At 40.4% G+C, this 15,885-nt stretch overlaps 1 protein-coding gene across 1 annotated transcript; it reads left to right on the top strand.

The window, feature by feature from the left end:
• The first annotated feature begins 1,743 nt into the window (after positions 1-1,743).
• On the top strand, positions 1,744-14,932 carry xpc (xeroderma pigmentosum, complementation group C). The gene is made up of 14 exons (XM_050065659.1): positions 1,744-2,043; positions 4,784-5,173; positions 5,325-5,421; positions 6,802-6,886; positions 7,010-7,167; positions 7,313-7,433; positions 7,557-7,646; positions 8,121-8,966; positions 9,095-9,255; positions 10,493-10,574; positions 11,690-11,821; positions 11,948-12,117; positions 12,868-12,961; positions 13,154-14,932. Exons 1-14 carry the CDS (start codon positions 1,932-1,934, stop codon positions 13,475-13,477), a joined length of 2,862 nt encoding a protein of 953 aa, XP_049921616.1. The 5' UTR covers positions 1,744-1,931; the 3' UTR covers positions 13,478-14,932.
• Positions 14,933-15,885: the final 953 nt, after the last annotated feature.

Here is a 15,885-nt window from a genome sequence, read left to right on the forward strand (position 1 = left end):
TCAGAGGAGACATTTTTCAGGAAAACATGAAAACAAAACAGGATGTTGTTTACCCATATGTGAAACATTGCACTTATACCACACATTTATGTATAATTAAAATAGGACAGAAATAGATAGAAAGATAAACCCGTCACATCTGCTTCTGCTTCAAATGACCTGACATTGTACAGGTGTAAACTTAATGTGACTCCTCTGCCTGTGGCTACTTATTTTTAGAAGTGGCTACTAAGCCTGGTGATTTTGCTTAATAGTTATCTAGAGTGGGTCATGGTGTCGTGTGTCTGTGTACAATGCAGAAGCCATTCACCAACATACTAAATAATGTGCACAAGAATCCACAGGGAATCTTCTTTTGTCAGTCGTCTGTGAATTGCTTTATTTCAGCACAATCTTCTCAGAACACTGACAACAAACAAACAAAGTCAGCATTCATATTACAAGGGAAAATGACACAAATCAAAGATTTAGAAATTAGAAGATCATGTCAGTGCTGAAAAGTGGTAGAAGAAGAAGTGCTAAGATCCTAAGTAGCAACACTACCCAGAAAAAATACTGTGTTACAAGTAAAAGACCTACATTCAGAATTTCTCTTATGTGAAGTACAAAATATTTGCATTAAAATGAAGTTAAAGTAGGCCAACAAAAAGTAAAAGTACTCATTATACAGAATGGCTCATTTCAGAATAATGTATATATTATTGAATTATAGTTATTGATATATTTATGTGTTCATCACTTTACTGTTGTAGCAAATGTGGAGCTATTTTAAATACTTGTGGGTAGTTTAAACTCTAATAGTATATCATAATTTATTAGTTGATTTATATTTTCCTTTAATACTAAAGCTTTAAAATAAATGTAGTGGAGTAAATATATAATATGTGCCTCTGAAAATTAGAGGAATAAGAGTATAAAGTAGCATAAAATGGAAATACTCAAGCAGTTTGCTCACAAGTACCTCAAAATTATACAATACTAGTAAATGTACATAGTTACAGTCCACCATTGGTACTGAAGTCCTCATAGATTATATTCTGACACCTTAGTTAGAATAAACCCGTCATGGTGCTGTGACTCTGACCTCGAGCTTGGTACATAACTTTACTGGTAGTTTTGCATTGTTTTATGCAAAGTTTATATTACATCGTACATAACACATCTTTTGAAAGTCTGGTTTGTCTCTCTCGGGCCAGCTGTCTCTAATATTGTGGCTCTACAGGCTGGATTTATTCTACATGAACTCATTATGTTTGCCTCTGGCTAAGTGCCTCAAATCTAAAAATAAACAGACCCTATTGTTGCCACCTGGCACGATGAGTGTCTCTTTTATGAAACCCCATGAATGTAGTTATTAATATGTCACTGCAAAAAAACTGTCAGAGCTCAAGATGACACTTAATTATCAGGAGAATGAGGAGCTGGAACAATGACAATGGCCTCTCATGAACATCTCACCTGTGACTTGTTGTAGTTAAACCTCTTATAGCCTGCAGCACAACATCGCCCCTCAGTGTCCATAATGTGGTATTACATCGCTTAAAGAATACACAATTTATATATAAAGCTGCCCTTCAGTTAACATAGCAGCAGAGGTGTGAATAAATGTTGGTTTCAGCCTGAAAATGTAAGGAAAACTAACGAGAAGAAGGTGAGTTGGGCCGCTTGGTTTCAGGTACAAAATTAGCGGCGAAGAAGAAGAAGCGGACGTGACGTCAGCGTCCTGCCTCCAAATGCAACCGGAGTTCAGCTTCTTGTGTTATGAAAGCTGCAGAGTGAAATGTTGGATAACTACTGTTTCCCTGCCCTGAACCAACACCATGTGGAGAACTGAGGGACTTCCGCCCGTCTAGTTTTTCCCGAAAACATCTAAAATTTAAGGAGAGAGTGATTTTTACTCAGAAAAGTGTGAGAAAAGACAGAAAGAGAGGATGGCAAAGCGGAGAGAGAGTGCAGAGACAGAGGCCGATACAAAGAAACTGAAGCAGGTGCTGAAGGCAAAGAGCAACGGAGCAAAAGCGAGAGCGAAGAAGAAAGATGCAGGTATGAAAAGTTAGGACTGATGCATAACTACCATCTGATGTATACAGATATATTTACATCCTGCCTGTTTGCTGCTAGGATGTGTGACGTTTGCATCCAGAAATGAATGGGAAAACCACATCTAGGTTGCTGACCAGTGTTTATCTAGTGTGATTTGCTCATTCTAACAGTCTAACAACATCTGTAACAACAAATAAAGTTCATATTTGAGGTGTATACTCATGTATCCTGCTGATAGCATCCTGTTTTATATGGTTATAAGGTTATGAATTATATCTGATTGTTATTGCATACTAGAATTAAAATGCATACATGAAATTATTGTTAATGATGTAAGTTCAGTGATACAGATCAATGAGTGACAGCAGTACTAAACTTAGATACTTTTCTAATATATAGAATGGCGTGAGAAATACATGCAGTAAAATGTGAGAAAAACATAAAACAGTTTGTGATAATAATAATCTTTAAACAGAGTTATGAAATGCTTAACTTGTCAACAATCACAAGACAAGACATGAAAATAACAACTTTTAAAGGAACTGATAAACACGTTGGAATATAAAAACTGAGGAAGTAAAGGACAGTTTAAATGAGCTTAAACCTCAAGTAAAATCAGGAAAGGCTCTCTAAAAAAAAGTTTTAAGAAGGGACTTAAAACAGATCATTGACTCCATCGACCTGATTTCCTCGGGCAGATTGTTCCAGAGCCTCGAGGCCCTGACAGCAAACACTCCTCTGTCCCGTTTAGTTTTCAGCCAGGCCTCAGGAACAGACAAAAGACCTCTGCCCTGGGACCATAAAGCACGCCTTTGCATGCACGGCACTAAGAGGTCGGAGATAGCTGGGAGAGAGACCATAAAGATCCTTAAAAATAAAGTCTTAAAATCTATTCTAAAACATACTGGGAGCCAGTGTAGAGAGTCTAAAACTGGAGTGATATGATCACGTATCTTGGTTTTGGTTAAAAGCCTGGCAGCGGCATTCTGTTCAGTCTGGAGTCGATCAATAGATTTTTGATTCAGGCAAGAAAAGACTCTGCTGCAGTGATCCAAGCGTGAAGAGATGAAGGCGTGTAACATTGTCTCTGTGTCTTTAAAAGTTAAAATGAAGATGATGAAAACATGATTGCACAATAAACAAAATCATACATCGGACAGAACCCTTCATGCATGTGGAAAAACCCCTCTAGTATCTAATTTTGTTGGTTTTAAAGGAGAACACCACTTAGATAAAAAATTCCAATATATTATTTTGGTGGCCTAGGAAAGTTCAGTCAATATTTGTGGACATGAGCTACTCTCTCTCAAAGCCAGAAACCAGAGAAGTCTCAAACCTGTGATGTCATAGGGTATAAAGTCTGGAGCTTCTCCATAGACGATGAGTGGGAGCCTGATTTCGTGGACCAATAGAATGCTTGTTTTTAAATGAGCTTTATTCTATTGTAGTGTTCTTAGTTCTCAAACAGGAAATGTACCCATATATTCAGAACGTTCAACTGGGTGCTCTCAGTGTCATCTAAAATATCTTCCACCATTCCTACCTATTTTTTTTAAACTGTCATAGATCGTAGGAAAAACATCTATGAATAAAAAAAAAAATGGGAGTAGTTCCCCTTTAATTACATTTTTTTGGAAACAGTTATTCAGTGGGATTTGGGACAAGAACATTTTGTGAAATGACAACATACATAACACATATTTCATCGCAGTATGATTTCACTGAAAGTTGACAGCCGATACTGAATTACTGCCCAGCCTTTGAGGGCGGTTCAGTTTATTTGGAGGGAATTCATCCTATTTAGGCCTCAATATGTTGTGTCTGTCCTTGTAAGTGCTCTCATAATGACAGGGTCTTCAGTGGTTAAAAATACATACATTTTGAATATTATTTGATTTGTGTTCACACACATGGTTGTTTTATTATTGACGCCACCCAAAAAAAAAAAAAAAAAAAAAAAAAAGACACTTAATGAGCACCCAGAGTGCAGGTGCATGCACGGGTGACATGGATGGTTACTCGAGTGGATCTGCTGGCCCAGATACACATCTGTGCTCCACTTCATCAAAACATGCAACATGTTTTTGTAAGTGTGGAACCAGGCGACCATTTCTTTCCTCAATGTGTGTGTGTGTGTGTGTACGTGTAAAGCATGCACCATATACAGTATATGCATACCTTCTGCATGCATACACATAATTTTGTTATCTTGAATGTTTCTTTGTGGTTAGTTATTATTGATGTCAAGCCTTATTTATCATAAACAAATGAGACTGTTTGAGATGATTGGAAGTGTGTGTTTGATGCCTTTCTATGTCTTTCATGTTTTATGACAAATTGTGATTTATCGACTGCGACTATAATTCCCAGAAGCCTCTCTGCTTCCTGCTGTGAGGAGGACCACATCCTCCACCACCACCACTGTGCTGTTTACACATATTTAGCGTTTAATCTTGCAGAAAACAATCTTTTCCTGTGGCTCCAATGAGATAAACACAGCACCACTTCACTTTTTGTTTAACAAATTTCCTTTGAAATAATATCCTGTGGCTCGCAATATATATAAAGCAGTGTGGAGGCTGACAGAGGCGTGATAGTCTCTGATGGTGATCTTGTTTATTTAGAGTGATCGTACTTCTGTTAGGCATTACAAAGAGTGAGAAGAAGAAGACCTCCTCAGTGTTCATCATCACTCAACCCACTTAGCTTGAAACATATTTCTGTCTGTCTGTCCTTCCAGGTAATGGCATCATGGAGGAAGAGGAGAACGTCAAGAGGAAGGTCAAACCCAAACCACGTTCCTCCACGAAACGAGCAGCAGGGAACGTCTCTTCCACCCCATCCACACCTACCACCGCTGTCAAAACCAGTAAGTACTTCCAGTCGCCAGTGACGGAGGAGGACAGTGAAGATGACTTTGACATGGTGACATCACCAGCACGCGTGGTTATGTTGAACGCCAAGAAAACAGAGAAGGAAGTAGAGGAGGAGGAGGGCAGTGAAGATGACTTTGATATGGTGACATCACCAGCACGTGTGGTTATGGTGAAAGCCAAGCAAACAAAGAAGGAAGAAGGGGAGGAGGAGGAGGACAGTGAGGACGACGAGGATGACTGGGAGGAAGTGGAAGGTGAGTGAGGGATTAGCAGAAAACAGTGTTGGCTTGTGTGTGAGCAAATGTGAGCAAGTTGGAAAATATTTTGTCACAAGTGTTACAGCATGTTGGGATCAAAGTGGGAGACGGAAGTGACAAAATGATTTGAGTGTGTTGTGTCGATCAGAGCTTTCTGAGCCGCTGGGTCCAGTTGAACCACCAGAACCCGTCCTGCCCTCTCAGCCAGTTGAGATCGAGATCGAGACTCCAGAGGTCAGGAAAAGGTACGTGGACATTTGTGTCGTCATGTATTAAAAGGTTAGATACAGTGTCGTTATTGAGCTGTGATCTGTTTTAGGTTCAGTAAAATCCACCTCATTTTAAATACATTAGAAAACATCTTGAGTCTTGCAAAGGAAACATTCTTCAGGTAGAATGAGTATTTTTAAGCCTTTATTCAGTCTCCTAAGGGCTCCTAAGATTCCTTTTCTTCGAGTTCTGCCTTAGAGTGCCTGAAGAATGTTTTCTTTTCTGTGACTGGTTTTTGCATTCTTGAGAGTGCTGCTTGTGGGCTTACTCCACGTGAAACTGATTCTTTTCGTACTTCGCTAAAGTTCCAATTTGTAGAATTTAAAGGGCTCTGTTGGCAGAAAAATATTCTTAGTTACTTTTTCATCAGTGTTGATTCAACTGAAACTAAGATTCCTGTATTTATTGGCTTAGAGTGAGCCCTTTATATGTACATTCAGGGTTCCCATGGTCATGGAAAACCTGGAAAGGTGGAGGAATTTCACAATTACAGTTGCTAGGCCTGGAAAAGCTTCCTTATCCAAAAAAGTTTTTCCTTATCCACTGTGAGGGTCCAAGGACAGAGGGATGTTGTATGTTGTAAAGCCCTCTGAGGCAAATTGTGATTTGTGATATTGGGATTTATGAATAAAATTTAATTGAATTGAATTGAATTGAATTTTATTTTCTGAAGCTGTTGACATTATGTAGCTCTAATATGCGTCGATGTGTGACATTTTGTTTACCATCACGTGCGTTTCTTCATTTTTCTCCCCATGTCCCGTCTCTCCCTCTATGTTTTCCAGCTAACTTTGGTAAAACTCTGAGCACACAGGACAAGAAAAATCATGGTAAAGTTAAAAAATGTTGTCCATGAAAACATGTGGGAACCCTGTACACTGGGAGCAGAGCTTCTTACACAAAGTCCGCCATGTTGCACTGCAGTGTTTCTACAGTAGCCCAGAACGGACAAACCAAACACCGGCTCTAGAGAGGGCCTGTCACATTTTTATGATGAAGTGGCAGCTTGAATTTGGTTGTGTGAATGCACCTGACGTCCACTGTAGGCTCTTCTACACACTCAGAGAGGGAGTGGGGAGGGGAGTGGTATTGAGTTAGATGCCACTAAGTCCTACACTGCTCCTTTAAGTCCTAATTTTGTCTATTTCAAACCTGCAGACCCACCATCTTCATGGAATATTTAAGAAAACCATTGCAAATTTTCAAGTCTGATTACAGTCGTACACTATGCGTTTCCAATTGCGGAAGGGTGCAACTTTGTATATACAGAATTATTTTAGAATTGTGTGAGTGTACACTATGGAGAAACATGTTTCTGTTTTACTATAATATTTTCATAATTTCTCACTGGCCAGAAAAAAGAGGCAGGCAGAGTTTGAGACGTATCTGAGGCGGATGATGAACCGATACAAGAAGGATGTACTGATAGATACACATAAGGTGAAAATACACATATTCTCTTCTTCATTATATTCTTCTTATCACTGTTTGCTAATCCTATGTCTGATTTGAAGCCACCACAGTGGGATTTTGGTCATTGCAAACCTGTGATTGGTCTCTCAGGTCCACCTGATGTGCCTGATAGCCAGTGGGATGTTCCGCAGCCGTCTGTGCAGTGAACCCGACCTGCTGGCCATCACTCTTTCGCTGCTGCCCTCCCACTACGGCATGGTCGCCAAGGAACGCATTGACCAAAACTACCTCTCTGGACTGCTCAAATGGTGTGTGCTTGTGAAATATGAAATGTATTTTGGTACCTGAAGCTAGAGTCCACAGTCATCACCATCACCTTATCTGTTACCTTTGTGTAATCACCATTGTCTCTTCTATTTCCATTTTCTCCTCTTCCTCTCACTTCCTTCTCAGGTTTAAAGCAACGTTCACCCTCAACCCCAGTCTTCCCTGTGAGGAGCGTCCGGATCCCCGGGCTCTGCTGGAGAGACGGCTCGCCAGTCTGTCGGCTAGAAACCACCAGGAGATGACTCATGTTGGTATTTTGGCACAAGACTAGTCTAGTTATTGAAGTAAAATTCAGCCTCTGAGTGAACAAACAAAGACACAACAGACTGGATAAATAATCATGTTCCTGTGTGTTTTGTGTTTCCTGTAGCTGTTCCTGTTGGTCCTGAGGTCTCTGATGCTCTTTTGCAGATTGGTTCTTTCTTTGCAGCCGATTCCTCTCAAACCCCCATCAGCCAAGGTACGTCGATCTGTTATTGAGCACTTTAGAGGAAACTGACGTAATTGCAGCAGCCGCTCTCAGTCAGTGACTTCATTTTAATGTAGAGAGAATTCTGTTCTCAGCCTCTGTGCTCAAGGTATCAGTATGGTGGTCAACAGCTGAAATTCATAGGTGACACCACCTGATTAACTGACTGGTGTGTTACTCTACTACGCACGGTCCCCATTTACTTAAATTAATCAACAATATTTGAAATTTTTGGATTCTTTGGTCACCAGAGGTTTGCAAGTGTTATCCATGAATTCAAGTCGAAATGACGTGACTGATTGATATAAAAATGGGTATTTTGTGGGTAAAGTATTCCTTTAAACATAGTTTTGCCTCTGCATGTGTCTGTTCATTAGAGTGATTACACTGAATTACCTGGTAATCAGTTTTTAGATACTTTATGTTCCTATACACAAAATCTAACTATATTTGTCCTTTATTCAGGGTAAAGGGGCTAAAACATCTCCTGGTGCCCCGAAAAAGAGCAGTACAAGCCAAGAAACCTCAAAGACCACCTCCTCTAAGCCGAAGGTCTCCTCTGGCACCAAAAGACCAGCTGGAGAGGGGAAGGTAAAGGGCGACCGAGGAGGAAAGAAAGCAAAGAAGAAAGAGATAAAGGAGGAGGATGAGGAGGAGGAAAAGGCTTTGACATCAGGAGGACAGAGACCGAAGAACTCTAAACGTCGCAGCATCGCCTCAAAAGTCAGCTACAAGGAAGAAAGTAACAGCGAAGGGGAACAGGAGGAGGAGGGGCTTAGTGATGAGGAGTTTCAGGCGACAAGCGAGGAGGACAGTGAGGATTCAGAGGGAGGGGCTAAATCCACCAAGGGGAAGAAGGGGAAAGGGACGAGCAAGAACACTGCAGCTTCGAAGAGGAGGAGCGGTGGAGGGAAGAAACAGTTGAAAGACGAGGAGGGCGAAGAGCAAGAGGAAGATGATGAGGAAGAAGTAACAACAAGTAACACAACAAAGCGGGGTGGGAAAAAGAAGGAGGGGCCTGGGGCGGACGAGTGGTTGGAGGTGTATCTGGAGAAAACTTCATCCTGGGTTTGCGTAGATGTGGAGCACGGTGTTGGGATGCCTCATCTCTGCTCCAAGAATGCAACAGCTCCAGTGACGTACGTGGTGTCAGTGGATGGTGACAGCTTTGTGAAGGACCTGGGGAGAAAGTACGACCCCACCTGGTTGACATCGACCAGGAAGAGGCGGGTGGACGAGGATTGGTGGGAGGAAACGCTTGAGCCGTTACTGGGGCCCGAGGATGAGAGGGACAGAAGGGAGGACAAGGAGGTGAGACAGAGACACACAGACATTCAGACCAGACAGATCCAGTGATTTACTCTATGCACGTACATCTGATTTAACACTCTTTTATATTTATTGATACCACCCATCTTCTTTGTGTGTTGGCCATCCAGCTCCAGAAGAAGCTGCTGAGCAAACCCTTGCCGATCTCAATAACAGAGTATAAGAACCACCCACTGTACGCCTTAAAGAGACACCTGCTTAAATATGAAGCCATCTACCCTCAGACAGCCACTATACTGGGATACTGCAGGGGAGAGGCGGTGTACTCCAGGTCAGTGGTGAAACAGTCTTACTTGGTTTGAATTAAGGGACAGCAGATGTTACTCTACAGGCCCCAGGAGCTCATGAGACATCAGTTGTTTAACGGGGTGTTCACGCAAGTCCTGTACGGTCTGTAAATTTTATGACTGCTGTTTATTTGCTGGGTATTTGCACACACGTGGTCATCTGTCAGTGGGTAAGCTACTACTTTAACTGGAAAGAAAAAGGCCGTTAAACTGCAACGTCATTAATCGCACTGTAAACTATGTCCCAGTTTACAACCAGTATATACACCATAGTCCCGGTCATGAACTTGAAAATATTTTACTTTAGGAGTCCAGAAGAAGCACCTGAGTGCAGCTTGAGTTTAGGTGTCCGTGAAGTTAGACCCTCTCATTGTGGGAGAATTACAGTTTCAGTCTGAAGGACACACCTTCATTATGTATTCTGAACAGGAGGTGCCAAAAAAACACCCACCATGGCAACAGTAAGCAATGTGTCACAGCTGCGGTATATCTTTTGGGGTATTCCTTTTTCTTTCAATGAACAAATTAAAATCAGCCTTTTAAAGACTTAATAGCCTATGTGTAAATGAATATGCACTTTCACAGGTGCAATGCTTTACAGAGAAAGGACCAAAAAGACAAAACAAGCAACTTGCTACGTTGGCAACTTGCTCATTGCCAACCTACATATGAAACGAGTAGCCTCTCCCAAACGTTAACTTACCAGACTCAAAAAAAAAGACATAACACATAAGCTATAGCCAAAGCCCATTCTCCAAAGACAAATGCATGCTGCATGATGGCAGCATTATATCATGTGTCATATCATGTAAATAACAACACTAATTGTTGCTGTTGCACCTGTACATCCTCAGGTGATGTTGTCCAGGTCACAGTGCATTGGACGATTACCTAAGTTGGGACACTGCTAATGATGGCCTGCATGTCTGAATTAATGGTGGCTGTGAGCATCAGTGTCCACCCGGTGGTGCTATTTGATTGGTTAATATGTCGTGTGCTTGAAGCTGTGGTGTTGACATGTTAATAGTGATGTGCTAATAGTAAATAAGGACTGCTGTTGACTGTTTGTTAGGCACTGTTAATACTTACTTACAAATACAAGCAAAAAACATTGAGTCTGCATTGGGCTTATCAAACGTCAAATTCTTCAGGTGAATTTTAGTCTAAAAAACAAACAATTTCTCATTATTCTTATTTTGTTTACATTGTCCTTCTCTGTAGGGATTGTGTGCACACCCTGCACTCCAGAGACACCTGGCTGAAAGAGGCACGGACTGTCAGAATAGGAGAGGAGCCGTATAAGGTGAATATATTTGTTTCTTTTCTTTATTTTCTCATCTATCCATCACTTCCCTTCTTTCAGTTTCTGTGTTATTTCAGTTCCTCTCAAACTTAATCCCACTCACGCAAAAAAGTCCAGCGGTCTTTGTTTGCACGATCCATGACTGATGTTACCAAATAAGAGAAAAAAGGAATGAGGGGCAGAATGAAACTTTGGTCTCGATTTATTCATTTAAATGTAAATCAACACTGCACTGATGTTTAAACAACCATTAAACACACGGTTTTAACAGAGTTAACCATCATTCTTTCACGATATATTCCCTCCTAACATTAAAGTGGATGAGGTCTAGTTAAACTGTGAAAATTACATGCAGTCACCCATGTGTTTTGTCGCCAAAAAATGCATTGACGGTTCAAAAGAGCAAAGTTTTACCTCGCTGTGTAGCATATTATTCAGTTTTGAGTGGAAGCATTCTTGTTTTTCTGCAGCATAGACAGTAGTTAGTGCAGATTTATGCAGATTTCACTGAGATGTACTTTATAGCAGTGCACAGGTAGTATTGCCTCTGTATCTCAAACTGGAATACATGACTTGTTTATGAATAAATGCATCCTAAACACAATTACCAAAGTTAAATTTGCGACTTTGCAAAACTGTTTTCTTTTCAGTGACTGTGAAAATTTATTTCAACATAATTTCCAGCCAAACTCGGAGCTGTATACGTGCACATGTGTTGAATACTTTTGGGAGCAATGATGCCGTTAGGGTAAATCTAAGTTTGTCTTCATTGGATCAATAAAATAATGGTAGTGACAAGGTTGTTGGCAGTGAGAGCCATAAATGAGTGAGTCTGCATTTTTATATTTCAGCCAGTGCAAACTGGTCAGACACAATGCTAATGTGAACAGCAGAAGCAAAAAACATAGATAATCATCTGTTTACATACATTTTTATGTACACTGATGGAGACATGGTTTTGTGCCTTTAGTTGACTTTTGGTAGACTAACCTGTCTGTGGTGACTCATTAAATCTTTGGTAGGACTCTAATTGCTTTGTTTGGTCGCTGTATGATTGAACTGAGTAGGTAATAAGGCAGTGTATGTAACCATGTCACTGTCTCACTCTCTCTCAGATGGTGAAGGGCTTCTCAAACCGTTCCCGTAAAGCGAGGATGGCATCTGAGCAGAAGGATGAGAAAGACCTGGCTCTGTTTGGAGAGTGGCAGACTGAAGAGTATCAGCCGCCCATAGCTGTGGATGGGAAGGTAACCGTTGTCAAATGTTGTCATATATACACATATATTAAATACACAACCATTCATTTCTAAAGACAATGTTCAGTCAAATGTGTGCAGTGTTATTTACAAATCTATTGTGCCTGTTCTCTTCAGGTTCCCCGAAACGACTATGGTAACGTCTACCTGTTTAAGCCCTGTATGTTACCGGTGGGCTGTGTTCACCTCAGGCTGTCCAACCTTAACCGCGTGGCCAGGAAGCTGAGCCTGGACGCCGCCCCTGCGGTCACAGGGTTTGACTTCCATGGAGGATACTCGCATGCTGTGTAAGATAACATATAACATCATAAAACACAAGGAAGAAGGGGGATGTGATCAGTACAGGAGGATGTCAGTGATTTCAGTCCCATCATAGTCTCAGGGTTCAAGAAAAGCACTGTATTGAATCTGATTTTTTTTTTTTATTGCCAGTGATTTTAACAGTTGCTTCTTTCTAATGTAGGGTATTTTTCTAAGAACACAGAATATTATTTACAACATTATTTCATATTAAACATCCTAAGAAAACACCTGAATCATGATCATTGCCAAAATGTTTATGTCAAGTGTTTAATTAACTCTCACATTCTTAGCTTAGATCAGTTGCTTTCTAAGCTGTATTGTTCTCAACGAGCAAGTTGTTGATGTCGTTAGTGTGTTTTGATTCACACATCTTGTAAAAATCGCTGCACAGTTCCATCACATTCATTATTTTTTTGCTCTTGTTGCATGCTCAGTAAAGTTTCTACTTTTTCATTCTTTCTCTTTGTTCTCTCAGGTAAAATTACACCATTGTAAACGTTTGGAAAGTATGATTTGAATATTTAAAATAAGATCAGTCAAGTAACAAAATGAAATCAGTCAACAGCCCATAGTCTGCACATTGTGAAATCTGCTCATAGGGTGTTAATAGAGAACAAAGGCCTAAATTCAATACATTTATTTGTCACATTAAATTATATGAAATAAATGTAGTTTTTATGAAAATGTGTTAAATGTCAAGGACAAAATCAATATTTTATGTGTGTGTGTTTCAGGACTGATGGTTACATTGTGTGTGAGGAGCATGAGGAAATTCTCAGAGCAGCCTGGGTGGAAGAACAAGAGCTCCAGAAACAGAGGGAGAGAGAGGTGTGTGTTTAAGACTGACTGACTGTGTAGAAGCTAATAACTTTCTATGGGCATGCAGTTGTGATGATTTGCAGTTAAGGTGACACATTTAGTTATTAAGAACCAGCTCACTGTCAAGTTAATGTAAAACCAGTCATTTAAAACCTGTTCAGCACCCAAACACATCATCTTTTCTTCTGTTACACTTCCTAGAAAAAAGAAAAGAAAGCGCTCTCCAACTGGACTCTGCTGGTGAAGGGGCTCCTGATCAAAGAAAGACTTAAGCAGCGTTATGGAAAGAAGAACCATGGACTCGCTCATGGAGAGGAGACCGGCGGGTTTTCATCAGATGAGGAGATGGTTGAGGGCGAAAGTTCTTCAGATAAGACGGCAGCTGAGACTTTGGCCATGTCCTGGCCCCAGAACAGACAAGCAGAGGAGGATGGAGGGCGCATCAGTGGACTGAAGAAGAAGACGACGACAAAACGTGAAAAGAGAGGACAAGAGAAACATATGTTCCCTTTTGAGAAAGTGTGATGCAGGAGATCCAAAACCCCCAAGTTAAGTTAAAGTAAGATTGATTACACTCTGCTCTCAAAAAGAATTTGACTGACTGACTCCTGATTAATAATAATATAATTTGGCAGCTGTTCGCATACCTTGAAAGCAGCATAAAGTGTGCCACAGGAGAAAAAAATTTGGAATCAATTTTTGCAAGTCTGGTCAAGAAGAGGAAGGAGAGGAATGTTTAGTAGTAAACAGATCTGCAGATCGATCTGTTTCTCCCAGCGGTGATAATACATGCATTAAACCTGCTGTCTCCACCATCACTGTGCACACTCCCATTAGCTCATGCACTGTAATGTTAGCTTTTTATATGAGAGCTCAGTATAAATGCAGTACATGCCAGAGGGAAAAAATGCACAAGGTGGTGAATATCAAATCCAGCAAGCTGACACGCGTGCCGAAAATTGTTATCAGGTTCCCTTGGCGACAACTCAACATGAATGTGAAAACAGGGGAGTGTCCTTATTATACCAGTGTGTAACGATGCACTGCTGTGGTACACTCAGCTCTCTTCCAAGTATTCAGTGGGTCTGCTCCAAAACTCAATCAGCACAGTGCTGGTTTGAGCCTGCTGGGCATGATTTCCCTCTCAGTTCAGCACACAAAACTGCATTTACAGCTTTTGCCAACTTGAATTGATGGCTTGTGTGTCAAGTAAACACAATAGTCCATGTACCAACAACACTACAAACAATACAGGCCAATAATTATATTTTCTCTGGCTTGTAGTGGCACCACTACCGGCTACTGTTTCACTTCATCTTAGTCCATACAAGCGTGTTTCCCCAACCCTGCCACCATGTGACGAACTGGACCACAGCCATTGTCGCTGGCTGGACTGTACACTATGTAACCTGACACAATGAAAACAGGAACTTGTACTGTTGCTGTTAAGTGAAAACCCTTGTATCTCCCAGTTGTCACGTTTTCAGGAGTGAGCACAAACAGCCGTGAAACTCTGCTACTGTGCACTTTTGAGTTGATGTAAATGTTCTGACACAGATAGGCAGAAGCACATATGGAGCAGTGACTCTTTTTTTGAGGATTAAGCATGAAAATCACAGTAATTAAGAAGTTGTTAAATGATTTCTTTGCTCACATGCTCTCTATCTTCATTCTCACAAATACTGTACTTCCTCTTTTTGTCTGTTTCCTTGTTAGGCTGCTGCATCCCCAAAAGTTCACTTGTTTCTGCTGTATTCTGTATCAGCCCTCACATTCAGCCTCTTGCTCAGCTCTTTCACACTTTGCTCACTGTTTCACACCTTGTGTCTCTAAATGTGTTTGTACACCTCAGATCATGGATGTATTTCAAATAATAAACCGTTTTTGTATAAAAAAGTATTTTTCTAAGAAATGTTGAAATAACAGTAAAAAGCAAAACCACCAAATTGAATGCTGTAGTCTTTTTATAAAATATATTTTGTCATCTGTCTTTGCTTTTGTTACATTTATTATACAGTTTTTAAAACATGGTTTAACCTCACAATGATTATGTTTAAAAGTTTGAATATCTTTCAAGAAATTTGCACAATTCCTCAGTGTGTCATGAAAATCCCAGTGTGAGCTAATGAATATTTTGTGGTGAAATGAGTGTGTAAATTTGCGTCTGTAATGACTGAACTGTTGTGAATGACATCTTGTGTGCGTAAACACCAAACGTCCGCTGCACTGGATTCTGATGTATCGTCGTCCTCAGCAATCTAAGACCAATTACCAATGCAATAACCCCAAGGGCCTGACCCTGTGCTTCTCTCAGGCGCTGCTGAGGAGCACAGAGGGTAATGCATTGTTTATAAAGCCACCGGTCCTATACCTTCAGATCTAAAACACTTGAGAGTAATGTTTCCATCCATTTGCAGAGCTGTAGTACCTGCAGTTTCAGTCCAAACTGTGCCACATATAGGCAAAGGAAGTAACAGGAGCAGTTTAGACCTGTGCAGTTTTTAATATGACAATGTCTAAACTTCAAAATAAGTATAACACTGTTAACGTTGCTATCAGAATTAAATTGCTATGATTTACACTAACCCAAATGTGAGGTAATAATGTAACAGTGTATGAGAAAGGCACGTTGCTATACATTAGAATAAATGTACATATACATCACCGATATGTGGAATGATGGTGCTATGATAGGGTTTGAATATCAAACATAGTAATGTAGTCAGTTTAATTTGATTAATTAGGATGATTTGTGTATTGATATTTAATTACATCATGGTGATGTGACTGTGATGTTACCAGAGAGCCCTGAACACACCTCATGGTTCAACTGTGCCACAGACCACCTGCTCCTGGCTAAACTACTCTGCAACTGCTGTACTTTAACAAATAACTACTATATCACAGAGCTTAAAATCTCCAAAGCACAGACA

The sequence above is a fragment of the Epinephelus moara genome, chromosome 16 (genome assembly GCF_006386435.1).
Source record: "Epinephelus moara isolate mb chromosome 16, YSFRI_EMoa_1.0, whole genome shotgun sequence".
NCBI lineage: Eukaryota > Metazoa > Chordata > Actinopteri > Perciformes > Serranidae > Epinephelus > Epinephelus moara.